The sequence below is a fragment of the Eucyclogobius newberryi genome, unplaced genomic scaffold, assembly GCF_026437365.1.
Source record: "Eucyclogobius newberryi isolate DKJ021-1_F unplaced genomic scaffold, fEucNew1.0.hap1 SCAF_8, whole genome shotgun sequence".
Taxonomy (NCBI): domain Eukaryota; kingdom Metazoa; phylum Chordata; class Actinopteri; order Gobiiformes; family Gobiidae; genus Eucyclogobius; species Eucyclogobius newberryi.
In genome coordinates, this window is record NW_027316500.1 from 40,253,010 (window position 1) to 40,270,014 (window position 17,005).

The 17,005-nt window shown below is 48.6% G+C and overlaps 1 protein-coding gene across 1 annotated transcript in view; it reads right to left on the reverse strand.

The window, feature by feature from the left end:
- The window catches only part of kif20ba (kinesin family member 20Ba), a 127,514-nt gene that overhangs the window by 58,940 nt on the left and 51,569 nt on the right, over positions 1-17,005 (reverse strand). The window contains exons 14-15 of the mRNA XM_072436357.1: positions 16,633-16,756; positions 9,874-9,979 (exon numbers count right to left, since the gene is read on the reverse strand). Of these exons, the coding sequence (XP_072292458.1) occupies positions 9,874-9,979; positions 16,633-16,756 (230 nt within the window). The remainder of the gene's footprint in view (positions 1-9,873; positions 9,980-16,632; positions 16,757-17,005) is intronic.

Genomic DNA, 17,005 nt, shown 5'->3' on the forward strand with positions numbered 1-17,005 from the left:
TAGTTCCCACTGTATATAGTTCCCAATGTATATAGTTCCCACTGTATATAGTTCCCACTGTATATAGTTCCCACTGTATATAGTTCCCACTGTATATAGTTCCCACTGTATATAGTTCCCACTGTATAGTTCCCAATGTATATAGTTCCCAATGTATATAGTTCCCACTGTATATAGTTCCCACTGTATATAGTTCCCACTGTATAGTTCCCACTGTATATAGTTCCCAATGTATATAGTTCCCAATGTATATAGTTCCCACTGTATATAGTTCCCAATGTATATAGTTCCCACTGTATATAGTTCCCAATGTATATAGTTCCCACTGTTTATAGTTCCCACTGTATATAGTTCCCACTGTATATAATTCCTACTGTATATAGTTCCCACTGTATATAGTTCCCAATGTATATAGTTCCCACTGTTTATAGTTCCCACTGTATATAGTTCCCACTGTATATAGTTCCCACTGTATATAGTTCCCACTGTATAGTTCCCACTGTATATAGTTCCCAATGTATATAGTTTCCACTGTATATAGTTCCCAATGTATATAGTTCCCACTGTATATAGTTCCCACTGTATATAATTCCTACTGTATATAGTTCCCACTGTATATAGTTCCCAATGTATATAGTTCCCACTGTTTATAGTTCCCACTGTATATAGTTCCCACTGTATATAGTTCCCACTGTATATAGTTCCCACTGTATAGTTCCCACTGTATATAGTTCCCAATGTATATAGTTTCCACTGTATATAGTTCCCACTGTATAGTTCCCACTGTATATAGTTCCCAATGTATATAGTTCCCACTGTATATAGTTCCCAATGTATATAGTTCCCACTGTATATAGTTCCCAATGTATATAGTTCCCACTGTATATAGTTCCCACTGTATATAGTTCCCACTGTATATAGTTCCCACTGTTTATAGTTCCCACTGTATATAGTTCCCACTGTATATAGTTCCCACTGTATATAGTTCCCACAGTTTTTTCACTGCTGCTGCAACAAAACAAAGCGTTTAAGCAAATATCGTATCGTATCACAGTAGTCGTGTGTCGTCACACACTGTAGTCGTGTGTCGTCACACACTGTAGTCGTGTGTCGTCACACACTGTAGTGTAGTCGTGTGTCGTCACACACTGTAGTCGTGTGTCGTCACACACTGTAGTCGTGTGTCGTCACACACAGTAGTCGTGTGTCGTCACACACAGTAGTCGTGTGTCGTCACACACTGTAGTCGTGTGTCGCCACACACAGTAGTCGTGTGTCGTCACACACTGTAGTCGTGTGTCGTGTGTCGCCACACACTGTACTTGTGTGTCGCCACACACAGTAGTCGTGTGTCGTCACACACTGTAGTCGTGTGTCGCCACACACAGCAGTCGTGTGTCGTCACACACAGTAGTCGTGTGTCGTCACACACAGTAGTCGTGTGTCGCCACACACAGTAGTCGTGTGTCGCCACACACAGTAGTCGTGTGTCGTCACACACTGTAGTCGTGTGTCGCCACACACAGTAGTCGTGTGTCGTCACACACTGTAGTCGTGTGTCGCCACACACTGTAGTCGTGTGTCGTCACACACTGTAGTCGTGTGTCGTCACACACTGTAGTCGTGTGTCGCCACACACAGTAGTCGTGTGTCGTCACACACAGTAGTCGTGTGTCGTCACACACTGTAGTCGTGTGTCGTCACACACTGTAGTCGTGTGTCGCCACACACAGTAGTCGTGTGTCGTCACACACAGTAGTCGTGTGTCGTCACACACTGTAGTCGTGTGTCGTCACACACTGTAGTCGTGTGTCGTCACACACTGTAGTCGTGTGTCGCCACACACAGTAGTCGTGTGTCGTCACACACTGTAGTCGTGTGTCGCCACACACTGTAGTCGTGTGTCGTCACACACTGTAGTCGTGTGTCGTCACACACTGTAGTCGTGTGTCGTCACACACTGTAGTCGTGTGTCGTCACACACTGTAGTCGTGTGTCGTCACACACAGTAGTCGTGTGTCGTCACACACAGTAGTCGTGTGTCGTCACACACAGTAGTCGTGTGTCGTCACACACTGTAGTCGTGTGTCGTCACACACTGTAGTCGTGTGTCGTCACACACTGTAGTCGTGTGTCGTCACACACAGTAGTCGTGTGTCGTCACACACAGTAGTCGTGTGTCGTCACACACTGTAGTCGTGTGTCGCCACACACAGTAGTCGTGTGTCGTCACACACTGTAGTCGTGTGTCGCCACACACTGTACTTGTGTGTCGCCACACACAGTAGTCGTGTGTCGTCACACACTGTAGTCGTGTGTCGCCACACACTGTAGTCGTGTGTCGTCACACACTGTAGTCGTGTGTCGTGTGTCGCCACACACTGTACTTGTGTGTCGCCACACACAGTAGTCGTGTGTCGTCACACACTGTAGTCGTGTGTCGTCACACACAGTAGTCGTGTGTCGTCACACACTGTAGTCGTGTGTCGTCACACACAGTAGTCGTGTGTCGTCACACACAGTAGTCGTGTGTCGTCACACACTGTAGTCGTGTGTCGCCACACACAGTAGTCGTGTGTCGTCACACACTGTAGTCGTGTGTCGTGTCGCCACACACTGTACTTGTGTGTCGCCACACACAGTAGTCGTGTGTCGTCACACACTGTAGTCGTGTGTCGCCACACACAGTAGTCGTGTGTCGTCACACACTGTAGTCGTGTGTCGCCACACACAGTAGTCGTGTGTCGTCACACACTGTAGTCGTGTGTCGCCACACACAGTAGTCGTGTGTCGCCACACACTGTAGTCGTGTGTCGTCACACACAGTAGTCGTGTGTCGTCACACACTGTAGTCGTGTGTCGCCACACACTGTAGTCGTGTGTCGTCACACACTGTAGTCGTGTGTCGTCACACACTGTAGTCGTGTGTCGTCACACACAGTAGTCGTGTGTCGTCACACACAGTAGTCGTGTGTCGTCACACACAGTAGTCGTGTGTCGTCACACACAGTAGTCGTGTGTCGTCACACACAGTAGTCGTGTGTCGTCACACACTGTAGTCGTGTGTCGCCACACACTGTAGTCGTGTGTCGTCACACACTGTAGTCGTGTGTCGTCACACACTGTAGTCGTGTGTCGTCACACACTGTAGTCGTGTGTCGTCACACACAGTAGTCGTGTGTCGTCACACACAGTAGTCGTGTGTCGTCACACACTGTAGTCGTGTGTCGCCACACACAGTAGTCGTGTGTCGTCACACACTGTAGTCGTGTGTCGCCACACACTGTACTTGTGTGTCGCCACACACAGTAGTCGTGTGTCGTCACACACTGTAGTCGTGTGTCGCCACACACAGTAGTCGTGTGTCGTCACACACAGTAGTCGTGTGTCGTCACACACAGTAGTCGTGTGTCGTCACACACTGTAGTCGTGTGTCGCCACACACAGTAGTCGTGTGTCGTCACACACAGTAGTCGTGTGTCGTCACACACAGTAGTCGTGTGTCGTCACACACTGTAGTCGTGTGTCGTCACACACTGTAGTCGTGTGTCGCCACACACAGTAGTCGTGTGTCGTGCGCCACACACTGTACTTGTGTCGCCACACACAGTAGTCGTGTGTCGTCACACACAGTAGTCGTGTGTCGTCACACACTGTAGTCGTGTGTCGCCACACACAGTAGTCGTGTGTCGTCACACACAGTAGTCGTGTGTCGTCACACACTGTAGTCGTGTGTCGCCACACACAGTAGTCGTGTGTCGTCACACACTGTAGTCGTGTGTCGCCACACACTGTAGTCGTGTGTCGTGTGTCGCCACACACTGTACTTGTGTGTCGTCACACACTGTAGTCGTGTGTCGCCACACACTGTAGTCGTGTGTCGCCACACACTGTAGTCGTGTGTCGTCACACACAGTAGTCGTGTGTCGTCACACACTGTAGTCGTGTGTCGTCACACACAGTAGTCGTGTGTCGTCACACACAGTAGTCGTGTGTCGTCACACACTGTAGTCGTGTGTCGCCACACACAGTAGTCGTGTGTCGTCACACACTGTAGTCGTGTGTCGTCACACACAGTAGTCGTGTGTCGTCACACACTGTAGTCGTGTGTCGTCACACACAGTAGTCGTGTGTCGTCACACACTGTAGTCGTGTGTCGTCACACACTGTAGTCGTGTGTCGTCACACACTGTAGTCGTGTGTCGTCACACACAGTAGTCGTGTGTCGTCACACACTGTAGTCGTGTGTCGTCACACACAGTAGTCGTGTGTCGTCACACACAGTAGTCGTGTGTCGTCACACACTGTAGTCGTGTGTCGCCACACACAGTAGTCGTGTGTCGCCACACACTGTAGTCGTGTGTCGTCACACACAGTAGTCGTGTGTCGTCACACACTGTAGTCGTGTGTCGTCACACACTGTAGTCGTGTGTCGTCACACACTGTAGTCGTGTGTCGTGTGTCGCCACACACTGTACTTGTGTGTCGCCACACACAGTAGTCGTGTGTCGTCACACACAGTAGTCGTGTGTCGTCACACACAGTAGTCGTGTGTCGTCACACACTGTAGTCGTGTGTCGCCACACACAGTAGTCGTGTGTCGTCACACACAGTAGTCGTGTGTCGTCACACACTGTAGTCGTGTGTCGCCACACACAGTAGTCGTGTGTCGTCACACACAGTAGTCGTGTGTCGTCACACACTGTAGTCGTGTGTCGTCACACACTGTAGTCGTGTGTCGTCACACACTGTAGTCGTGTGTCGTCACACACTGTAGTCGTGTGTCGCCACACACAGTAGTCGTGTGTCGTCACACACTGTAGTCGTGTGTCGTCACACACAGTAGTCGTGTGTCGTCACACACTGTAGTCGTGTGTCGCCACACACAGTAGTCGTGTGTCGTCACACACTGTAGTCGTGTGTCGTCACACACAGTAGTCGTGTGTCGTCACACACAGTAGTCGTGTGTCGTCACACACTGTAGTCGTGTGTCGTCCACACACAGTAGTCGTGTGTCGTCACACACTGTAGTCGTGTGTCGCACACACTGTAGTCGTGTGTCGTCACACACAGTAGTCGTGTGTCGTCACACACTGTAGTCGTGTGTCGTCACACACAGTAGTCGTGTGTCGTCACACACTGTAGTCGTGTGTCGTCACACACTGTAGTCGTGTGTCGTCACACACAGTAGTCGTGTGTCGTCACACACAGTAGTCGTGTGTCGTCACACACTGTAGTCGTGTGTCGTCACACACTGTAGTCGTGTGTCGTCACACACTGTAGTCGTGTGTCGTCACACACTGTAGTCGTGTGTCGTCACACACAGTAGTCGTGTGTCGTCACACACAGTAGTCGTGTGTCGTCACACACTGTAGTCGTGTGTCGCACACACACGTAGTCGTGTGTCGTCACACACTGTAGTCGTGTGTCGTGTGTCGCCACACACTGTACTTCGTGTGTCGCCACACACAGTAGTCGTGTGTCGTCACACACTGTAGTCGTGTGTCGCCACACACTGTAGTCGTGTGTCGTCACACACTGTAGTCGTGTGTCGTGTCGCCACACACTGTACTTGTGTGTCGCCACACACAGTAGTCGTGTGTCGTCACACACTGTAGTCGTGTGTCGTCACACACAGTAGTCGTGTGTCGTCACACACTGTAGTCGTGTGTCGTCACACACTGTAGTCGTGTGTCGTCACACACAGTAGTCGTGTGTCGTCACACACAGTAGTCGTGTGTCGTCACACACTGTAGTCGTGTGTCGTCACACACAGTAGTCGTGTGTCGTCACACACTGTAGTCGTGTGTCGTCACACACAGTAGTCGTGTGTCGTCACACACAGTAGTCGTGTGTCGTCACACACTGTAGTCGTGTGTCGTCACACACTGTAGTCGTGTGTCGTCACACACAGTAGTCGTGTGTCGTCACACACAGTAGTCGTGTGTCGTCACACACTGTAGTCGTGTGTCGTCACACACAGTAGTCGTGTGTCGTCACACACTGTAGTCGTGTGTCGTCACACACTGTAGTCGTGTGTCGCCACACACAGTAGTCGTGTGTCGTCACACACTGTAGTCGTGTGTCGTGTGTCGCCACACACTGTACTTGTGTGTCGCCACACACAGTAGTCGTGTGTCGTCACACACAGTAGTCGTGTGTCGTCACACACTGTAGTCGTGTGTCGCCACACACAGTAGTCGTGTGTCGTCACACACTGTAGTCGTGTGTCGCCACACACAGTAGTCGTGTGTCGTCACACACTGTAGTCGTGTGTCGCCACACACAGTAGTCGTGTGTCGCCACACACTGTAGTCGTGTGTCGTCACACACAGTAGTCGTGTGTCGTGTGTCGCCACACACTGTAGTCGTGTGTCGCCACACACAGTAGTCGTGTGTCGTCACACACTGTAGTCGTGTGTCGTCACACACAGTAGTCGTGTGTCGTCACACACTGTAGTCGTGTGTCGTCACACACTGTAGTCGTGTGTCGTCACACACTGTAGTCGTGTGTCGTCACACACAGTAGTCGTGTGTCGTCACACACTGTAGTCGTGTGTCGTCACACACAGTAGTCGTGTGTCGTCACACACAGTAGTCGTGTGTCGTCACACACTGTAGTCGTGTGTCGTCACACACAGTAGTCGTGTGTCGTCACACACAGTAGTCGTGTGTCGCACACACTGTAGTCGTGTGTCGTCACACACTGTAGTCGTGTGTCGCCACACACAGTAGTCGTGTGTCGCCACACACAGTAGTCGTGTGTCGTCACACACTGTAGTCGTGTGTCGTCACACACAGTAGTCGTGTGTCGTCACACACTGTAGTCGTGTGTCGTCACACACAGTAGTCGTGTGTCGTCACACACTGTAGTCGTGTGTCGTCACACACAGTAGTCGTGTGTCGTCACACACTGTAGTCGTGTGTCGTCACACACTGTAGTCGTGTGTCGTGTGTCGCCACACACTGTACTTGTGTGTGGCCACACACAGTAGTCGTGTGTCGCCACACACAGTAGTCGTGTGTCGTCACACACAGTAGTCGTGTGTCGTCACACACTGTAGTCGTGTGTCGCCACACACAGTAGTCGTGTGTCGTCACACACAGTAGTCGTGTGTCGTCACACACTGTAGTCGTGTGTCGCCACACACAGTAGTCGTGTGTCGTCACACACAGTAGTCGTGTGTCGTCACACACAGTAGTCGTGTGTCGTCACACACTGTAGTCGTGTGTCGTCACACACTGTAGTCGTGTGTCGTCACACACTGTAGTCGTGTGTCGTCACACACTGTAGTCGTGTGTCGCCACACACAGTAGTCGTGTGTCGTCACACACTGTAGTCGTGTGTCGTCACACACAGTAGTCGTGTGTCGTCACACACTGTAGTCGTGTGTCGCCACACACAGTAGTCGTGTGTCGTCACACACTGTAGTCGTGTGTCGTCACACACAGTAGTCGTGTGTCGTCACACACAGTAGTCGTGTGTCGTCACACACTGTAGTCGTGTGTCGCCACACACAGTAGTCGTGTGTCGTCACACACTGTAGTCGTGTGTCGTGTGTCGCCACACACTGTACTTGTGTGTCGCCACACACAGTAGTCGTGTGTCGTCACACACTGTAGTCGTGTGTCGTCACACACTGTAGTCGTGTGTCGTCACACACTGTAGTCGTGTGTCGTCACACACTGTAGTCGTGTGTCGTCACACACAGTAGTCGTGTGTCGTCACACACAGTAGTCGTGTGTCGTCACACACTGTAGTCGTGTGTCGCCACACACTGTAGTCGTGTGTCGTCACACACTGTAGTCGTGTGTCGTCACACACTGTAGTCGTGTGTCGTCACACACTGTAGTCGTGTGTCGTCACACACAGTAGTCGTGTGTCGTCACACACAGTAGTCGTGTGTCGTCACACACTGTAGTCGTGTGTCGCCACACACAGTAGTCGTGTGTCGTCACACACTGTAGTCGTGTGTCGTGTGTCGCCACACACTGTACTTGTGTGTCGCCACACACAGTAGTCGTGTGTCGTCACACACTGTAGTCGTGTGTCGCCACACACTGTAGTCGTGTGTCGTCACACACTGTAGTCGTGTGTCGTGTGTCGCCACACACTGTACTTGTGTGTCGCCACACACAGTAGTCGTGTGTCGTCACACACTGTAGTCGTGTGTCGTCACACACAGTAGTCGTGTGTCGTCACACACTGTAGTCGTGTGTCGTCACACACAGTAGTCGTGTGTCGTCACACACTGTAGTCGTGTGTCGTCACACACAGTAGTCGTGTGTCGTCACACACTGTAGTCGTGTGTCGTCACACACAGTAGTCGTGTGTCGTCACACACAGTAGTCGTGTGTCGTCACACACTGTAGTCGTGTGTCGTCACACACTGTAGTCGTGTGTCGTCACACAGAGTAGTCGTGTGTCGTCACACACAGTAGTCGTGTGTCGTCACACACTGTAGTCGTGTGTCGTCACACACAGTAGTCGTGTGTCGTCACACACTGTAGTCGTGTGTCGTCACACACTGTAGTCGTGTGTCGCCACACACAGTAGTCGTGTGTCGTCACACACTGTAGTCGTGTGTCGTGTGTCGCCACACACTGTACTTGTGTGTCGCCACACACAGTAGTCGTGTGTCGTCACACACTGTAGTCGTGTGTCGCCACACACAGTAGTCGTGTGTCGTCACACACTGTAGTCGTGTGTCGCCACACACAGTAGTCGTGTGTCGTCACACACTGTAGTCGTGTGTCGCCACACACAGTAGTCGTGTGTCGCCACACACTGTAGTCGTGTGTCGTCACACACAGTAGTCGTGTGTCGTGTGTCGCCACACACTGTAGTCGTGTGTCGCCACACACTGTAGTCGTGTGTCGTCACACACAGTAGTCGTGTGTCGTCACACACTGTAGTCGTGTGTCGTCACACACTGTAGTCGTGTGTCGTCACACACTGTAGTCGTGTGTCGTCACACACAGTAGTCGTGTGTCGTCACACACTGTAGTCGTGTGTCGTCACACACAGTAGTCGTGTGTCGTCACACACAGTAGTCGTGTGTCGTCACACACTGTAGTCGTGTGTCGCCACACACTGTAGTCGTGTGTCGTCACACACTGTAGTCGTGTGTCGCCACACACTGTACTTGTGTGTCGCCACACACAGTAGTCGTGTGTCGTCACACACAGTAGTCGTGTGTCGTCACACACTGTAGTCGTGTGTCGCCACACACAGTAGTCGTGTGTCGTCACACACAGTAGTCGTGTGTCGTCACACACTGTAGTCGTGTGTCGCCACACACAGTAGTCGTGTGTCGTCACACACTGTAGTCGTGTGTCGCCACACACAGTAGTCGTGTGTCGTCACACACTGTAGTCGTGTGTCGCCACACACAGTAGTCGTGTGTCGTCACACACTGTAGTCGTGTGTCGTCACACACTGTAGTCGTGTGTCGTCACACACAGTAGTCGTGTGTCGTCACACACAGTAGTCGTGTGTCGCCACACACAGTAGTCGTGTGTCGTCACACACTGTAGTCGTGTGTCGCCACACACAGTAGTCGTGTGTCGTCACACACTGTAGTCGTGTGTCGTCACACACTGTAGTCGTGTGTCGTCACACACTGTAGTCGTGTGTCGCCACACACTGTACTTGTGTGTCGTCACACACTGTAGTCGTGTGTCGTCACACGACTACAGTGTGTGACGACACGCCGTAGTCGTGTGTCGTGTCGTCAAACGCCATAGTCGTGTGTCGCCACATGACTACGGCGTGTGTCGTCACACTCTGTAGTTGTGTGTCAATAATGCCTACAGTCTTTCTTATGATGATATATTGTGCATTGAATGATTTTGAAAGCTGCTGTTTCAGACCTGTGTGGGTTGAAGCCGGCTCCGGTCGTTCAAAGTCGTGACCTCTCATGACCCCTGTCAGGGAAGCTTCAGGCTCCATCTCTGGCAGGTCAGCAGAGAACAGCTCCTGTCGAAAAACACAAACTATTTCATAATGAATAGCTTTCTAGACAACCCTATGTTGATCACTAGGGTTGTGTTCAAAATATAGATACGGCGATATATCATCACGGACTCGTATCGATACTGAGTCATAGTATCAATATTGTTTTTATTAAAATATATATATATATATATATATATATATATATATATATATATATATATATATATATATATATATATATATATTTTAATTAAACAAATATTTTTTGTCTCGGAGTGACCGCCAGGGGTCAGGCTTCAACAGTCCAGGGGTCAGGCTTCAACAGTCCAGGGGTCGGGCTTCAACAGTCCAGGGGTCAGAGGCTTCAACAGTCCAGGGGTCAGGCTTCAACAGTAGGAAAGTTAGGAAAGATCGTGTCGGTGAGTCGGCGAAATATTTGAATAGTAAAAGAATTTGGCGTTTTTTTTTAACAAAATGCAGATTTTTGCCGACCGGGTTGGTCGGATTACGGCAAACAGACATATTAGTTTGCTCAGGCAGAGCAAAATAATATTTCTGTTTGCCGTAACCCGACCGAGCCGTCAAAATTATAGCCGACTGAATAACAAATATCAGCATTTTGTCAAAATTATGCCAAATTCTTTTATTTTTCTTATATTTCACCGACTCACCGACCGTTTTTTCAAAAAAGCGCCGTGTTGAATAATGTTGTATCACTGGAACTCGCTAAAAATATTACGAAGCCGAAAAAGAAATGAAAATGAAAATTAACACGAGCGGAGAACTTTCAAGCCATTGTCTGTTGAAGCCTGACCCCTGGTGGTCCCTGTGTGTCACTGGCGAATAGAAAAAACGAGACTTGACAGTGGCTGAAATATGCAGAATTTGTCATAATGATGACCAAGACGTCGACGATTCTACGACATGAAAATGGCCAAAAAATAAAATAATTTGCCCTATAAAAAATAGTTTATTGGGTAGACTTATTCATTTTTTGGTTTTGTACATTTAGGGTAGCATCTCTTTTGATAAATGATAATATTAACTTAATTTCATAGGCAAATTATCGTTTAAAAAAAAAAAAAAAAGAGAATTTGACTTCCTCCCTAACCACTTGAAAAAAAATGGTAGGGTTACACCAAACATACAATTAATTTTGGTTATTTTTTTTTGCCTTCAAAAGTAAAAAAAAAAAAAAAGGATTTACCTACCTACCTACCCACTTGAAAAATGGTGGGTCGGGTTACAGCAAACAGACAATTTATTTGGGGCCGCCTCAGCCTTATTTATTTATTTTTTAAAAGAGTTTTGTGGCCCGTAGTTTTTAAACGAGGTGGAATAGTACTTTTTATCTGGGGTTTGTGCAGCGCTCCTCTGGACCTGAGCAGAAGCTCCTCTGGACCTGATCAGAAGCTCCTCTGGACCTGATCAGAAGCTCCTCTGAACCTGATCAGAAGCTCCTCTGGACCTGATCAGAAGCTCCTCTGGACCTGATCAGAAGCTCCTCTGAACCTGATCAGAAGCTCCTCTGGACCTGAGCAGAAGCTCCTCTGGACCTGATCAGAAGCTCCTCTGGACCTGATCTGAAGCTCCTCTGGACCTGATCAGAAGCTCCTCTGGACCTGATCAGAAGCTCCTCTGGACCTGAGCAGAAGCTCCTCTGGACCTGATCAGAAGCTCCTCTGGACCTGATCAGAAGCTCCTCTGGACCTGAGCAGAAGCTCCTCTGGACCTGAGCAGAAGCTGATCTGTGCAGAAGATGCTGCTGCAGCATGTTCTGACCATGAAACATACAATACTTTACTAGAATGTGTTCCTTATATTTCGATTTGGATCAGTTGGATGTATTAAGTGATTAGAGCAGAATGGAACTATAAAGAAGTGCTTTATGGATAAACATGAAATGTCATACATTTTCATATCCAGAGTAAAAACATCACCATTTGGTACATTTTTAAGACCCTTTTTTCAAAAATGTATCGGGATGCGCATGGCAATGAGGGAATTGTTTCGGAATATACAAGTGTCTATGATCATCAACTTTGTAGAAAAAGATTCAGTTGTATCATCTGGATACTGTTCTAGACATTTGTGTTTAAAGAGGGGTTTTCTGACTTCCGGTCATGAGTGGACGTACCTCACACCGCTGCTGCAAAACGTGGTTTTAAAATCATCGTTTGACCCACCTAATCCCAAAGAACAAGGAAGAGAGATGAGTAAACAAGGAAGACACAAGTCCTGTAGCTCCACGGGACCAAAACAAACAAAGCTGATGGCCCAAGGCTCAATTGGAAAACAGCCCCCATCACAAGGTAGCGAGGCCAACGACGCTAACATGGCTAACAAACAGAGCCGGGCTCCTTCCCTGCCGGAGACGTGGAGTCCCGCCGATCCGGATGGAGACTCTCATGACTTCTTTGCTTCGAAAGGGGAAGAGAACGTAATTTGTCATCGGCTGTGGCTCTAGATGTCCAAAGTGCAGCGTGCCATGGAGTCTCTGAGAGCAGAGTTGTTAGCTACCATAGCTCCGACAGTGTCAGAGGCAGTGACTGCTTCAATTCAATTCAATTTATTTTTGTAAGGCCCAAAATCACAACAACAGTCGCCTCTGAGGGGCGAATCAACAATGTCTGTGGTGGCGATGGAGTCAGACAATGTCTGTGGTGGCGAGGGACGATGTCCCAGGGTCCTCTGTCCTTAGACTCTCCTTCTCGGCCAGGAAAAACTACAAAAAAACCTCCTTGGGAAAAAGCGTAGAAACCTGGAGGAGTTCCAGTGAAGGAGAGATCCGACTCTCACAGACGGACAGACGGACACGAGGAGACTGGAGCTGGACCCACTCTTCAGGCAGATGAGGGACCGACTGAGGCGAGCTGGACCCACTCTTCAGGCAGATAAGGGACCGACTGAGTCCCAGCTAAAGCTGAAGGAATAACCGGAGCACGCGTTGAGGAAGCTGAGCTGCGTGTTTCAGACAATACGGACGATCTGCAGACAGTAAGGGCCCAGATGGAGGCGCTATGGGCCCAGATGGAGGCGCTGTGGGCCCAGATGGAGGCGCTGTGGGCCAGATGGAGGCGCTGTGGCCCAGATGGAGGCGCTGTGGGCCAGATGGAAGCGCTGTGGGCCAGATGGAGGCGCTGTGGGCCAGATGGAGGCGCTGTGGGCCAGATGGAAGCGCTGTGGGCCAGATGGAGGCGCTGTGGGCCAGATGGAAGCGCTGTGGGCCAGATGGAGGCGCTGTGGGCCAGATGGAAGCGCTGTGGGCCAGAGTGACCACGCTGGAGTCAGTGAGCAATAACATGAAAAATGAGGTTCCTGGGTTTGGTCCAGTCGTCCTAACCTGAGGGAATAGAAGGAGAAGAATGTTCCTCTCCTTCTACGCCCACAAGCCTAGGATACAGAAAGCTTTTTGGAGAAGATCATTCCTGAGCTCCTTGATGCCTCAGGACTTGAAGTCCTTCCCATCATAATTGAAAGAGCACAACGTCTGGGGAATCAAGACCAGCAGCTGATAAACCATGAGGCCTGATGATGAGTTTTTTTTTTACAATCGTGTGAATGAGCATGTCTTGAAGACTGCAAGAGTTTAAGGAGACCTCCAGTACAAAGGCATGCTCCAGATATTCCATACAAGTTTTGTCAACAGCAGCAAAAGTTCAACCACATCTGTGAAGAGCTCAGGAGGAGAAAACTGAGACATGGGTTCACTTTCCCCACAACTCCTCTGGTGAAAATGTGTTCAGAACAGCAGGAGAAGCAGAGGTGCTCCTCAGAACACCAGGAGAAGCAGTGGTGCTCCTCAGAACACCAGGAGAAGCAGTGGTGCTCCTCAGAACACCAGGAGAAGCAGAGGTGCTCCTCAGAACACCAGGAGAAGCAGAGGTGCTCCTCAGAACACCAGGAGAAGCAGAGGTGCTCCTCAGAACACCAGGAGAAGCAGAGGTGCTCCTCAGAACACCAGGAGAAGCAGAGGTGCTCCTCAGAACACCAGGAGAAGCAGAGGTACTCCTCAGAACACCAGGAGAAGCAGAGGTGCTCCTCAGAACACCAGGAGAAGCAGAGGTGCTCCTCAGGAAGATGAGGAAAACACAGAACTAAACAACATGAGAGATGGAGCCTCCAGTGTGGGGCATGTGAGTTCTGGTTGAGGTCAGATGGTGATACATTTCTGTTCATTTGAAGAGACTGATGACATGATTTATCTGTGTTTCACATCAGACTTTATGCTCCATGTTGGCTGGCGTGGTGAGCCAGGGAGGGTATATATCCAGTTCCTTCTGAGGATTGGTGTCAGGACTCCTGCCATGGACACAACCAGCAGCTCTCTCTGAAAAAGGCCCTCACGGGGAAATGGATGACACAAAATGCATTGACGATCAAAGACTGGAATGACATTATAATGGACATTCATAAAATGGAGAAGATTACATTTGGACTTAATTTGAAAATGGACAAATTTGACCGACTGTGGACAAAATGGATTGTCTACTTATGTTGGTTTGTGTCTATTCTCTCAAGTCTTGTTTTGTTCTAGGTTTTCTTTTGTTATATGTTTCAAAATAAGTAAACATTTGATCGAGTGATTAGTGGCTTCAAGATGGAAATGCACGGCGCTCTGTGGTCCTGAACTCCAGTGTCTGACGTGCTGATAGAGCCTCTTGTGTAGAGGCTCTTTAGTCTCACTATGTAACGCTCTTTACACTTTTCTTCACTGCATTGGACAGAATAAACTACATTGTTCTGTTTCTGTCTTGCATCTTGTCCTTAGGATGAACATGTTTTTGTCTAAAAGTGTTTCCTGGTTTAAAATTAACAGGAAGTATGTGCTGTCTGAAATTCTTTGCAGTTTTTTCTCACAGTCCAGAGACATAAGGGATAGAAACACCCTGGCTTCTTGGTTCTGTTTGTTTCCCTTTTCATACTATTTGAAACGGATCAGCGTTACATGTCATACCACGTTTTAGGCCATTACACATTAACGCATCGTGATCTGACGAGCCCAGCGCGGCTCGGCCCACGGCGTGGAAGGCGTTGCTGAGAGTTGTGTATTGTTGATCCAGTGTGTTCTGTTCTCTGGTCGGGGTTTAATAAAGTGTCTGTACTTTGGTAGTTTGTGGCTGAGATTCCCCTTGTTAAAATTGCACAGGATGAAACACAAGGAGTCCTGGAGGCTCCTCTCCACACTCAGAACCTGCTCCACGAGCGCTGTGCCTTCTGCACGTTCACGCTCGGCGGGATGTAAAGGGCGGCCAGAATGAATGAGGCAAACTCACGAGGAGTAGAATGGTTTACATTTGATGAAGAGAGATTCGAGAGCAGTGTTTGGAGATCACGGTCACGTCTGAAGACCAGGCGGTGTTCAGACGTTTCTACATCTACTGATGTAGAAACAGACTCATCCACCTCGTATTTTCTCTCTGGATGGATCTCTCAGCCGGTCAGAGCGGAGCAGCTGGAAGCCCTCCAGCTCCACGCCGCCGTCCAGGACGGCCTCGCTGAGCCACGTCTCCGTGAAACACAAAACAGGAGATGAAGACAAGTCCCTGTTTCGTCTCATCAGCAGCGCCAGTTCATCCAGTTTGTCGGGAAGTGAGTTCACGTTAGGGAGGAAAATCCCAGGTAAGGGCGTTCGTGTGGCGCGTTTCCAAAGGCGCACAAGGACCCTCACTCACTTTCCACTTCTGCGGCGTCTCACACTTTTAGCCAAGAGATGGGCTATTTCTGAAGCAGATGCTAAAACAACTAGAACTAGATCCGTAGGAGTTGAGGTCCTGATGGAGAAGAGCTCTTCACGGGTGTAAGAGCAGACAAAATTTACACCCAAAAACAGACAAAAGAAAGAGCCCCGAAACGCAGAGGCAGCGCTCAGCGGCGCTGAAGGATCAACATCCAGGCCAGTAGAGGACTTCCCACTCTATACATGCTCAGGGGCCGTAAAGCACCGACTGAAACCACCACATCAAAAGTATGATTTAACTGGGATCATTTCATATATGGCTGCAACTACCTATCAAAGTTTGAACAGATGAAGTTGAAGGGAAGCCATTTGTTGATCCTGGTGGAGCATATTTATGCATAAATAAGTCTTTACACCAAATATTAAAGATGGGCAGTATTGGCCAAATTCAAAAAAATATTTGGTGCCAATATTTTGGGGGTTTTTGTCTTCCTCTTTTTTCAATTAAGGAGTAAAAATCGGAATAGTAGAGCAATTAGGCTAAAATATGGCTGTATGTTTGCAAAATTATGCAACAAATTATTTTATTTCTAAGATAAATAAATTGAGTTATAAACAATAAAGAACAAGTAAAAAGTGAATTTGTAAACATTACTTTGAAAAAAATATTTAGTTTAATTTTCTTTGCAGAGACAATAGAATATTAGAATATAGAATTAGAAATATTAGCCACAGCAGCAACACAGCATTAGCTGACAATTAGTTAGGTAATCCATTAGTTACAATTAAAAGGTTAGCTTGTTGCAGCTCTTACATTACATTTTGCTGTGATCAAAGCACCTTTATTTGTCCCAAACTGGTGCAGCAAAGTCAAAATAAACATAAACCTATCATGGCGCTGACATTCCATTTGAGTTTTCAGTTGCCTTGTTCTCGCTCTGATACAGAGTGTGTCACTTCATCTAAACAGCAGGTCAAATGAAGAGCTGGTTACCATGTCGGCGTGGCCGTCCTGGTATGGTCCCTCTCTGGACATCTTCTCGCTGAGGTTCTTGAAGATCTCCAGACGTTTCTCTGCGCGCTCCTCCAGGATCTCCCTCTCTCGTGCCAAACGCTCACTAAGCATCACCAGAGTTACATAAGGAATGAGAACACAGCGTAATCCCCGTTAATCCCATCTAATCCCCTGCAATCCTATGGAAAACAAACCTCAATATATTTGGAACACTTTACATGTTACACTTATTACCACGCTCTTCCATTTGGCTATATCTGTCGGGGGAGGTTTTGTAGATTATAGTAGTACCTGGGCAGGTAAATAAAAAGAGAAAGAACACAATGAAACTAACTAAGAGCAGAGAGCGAAC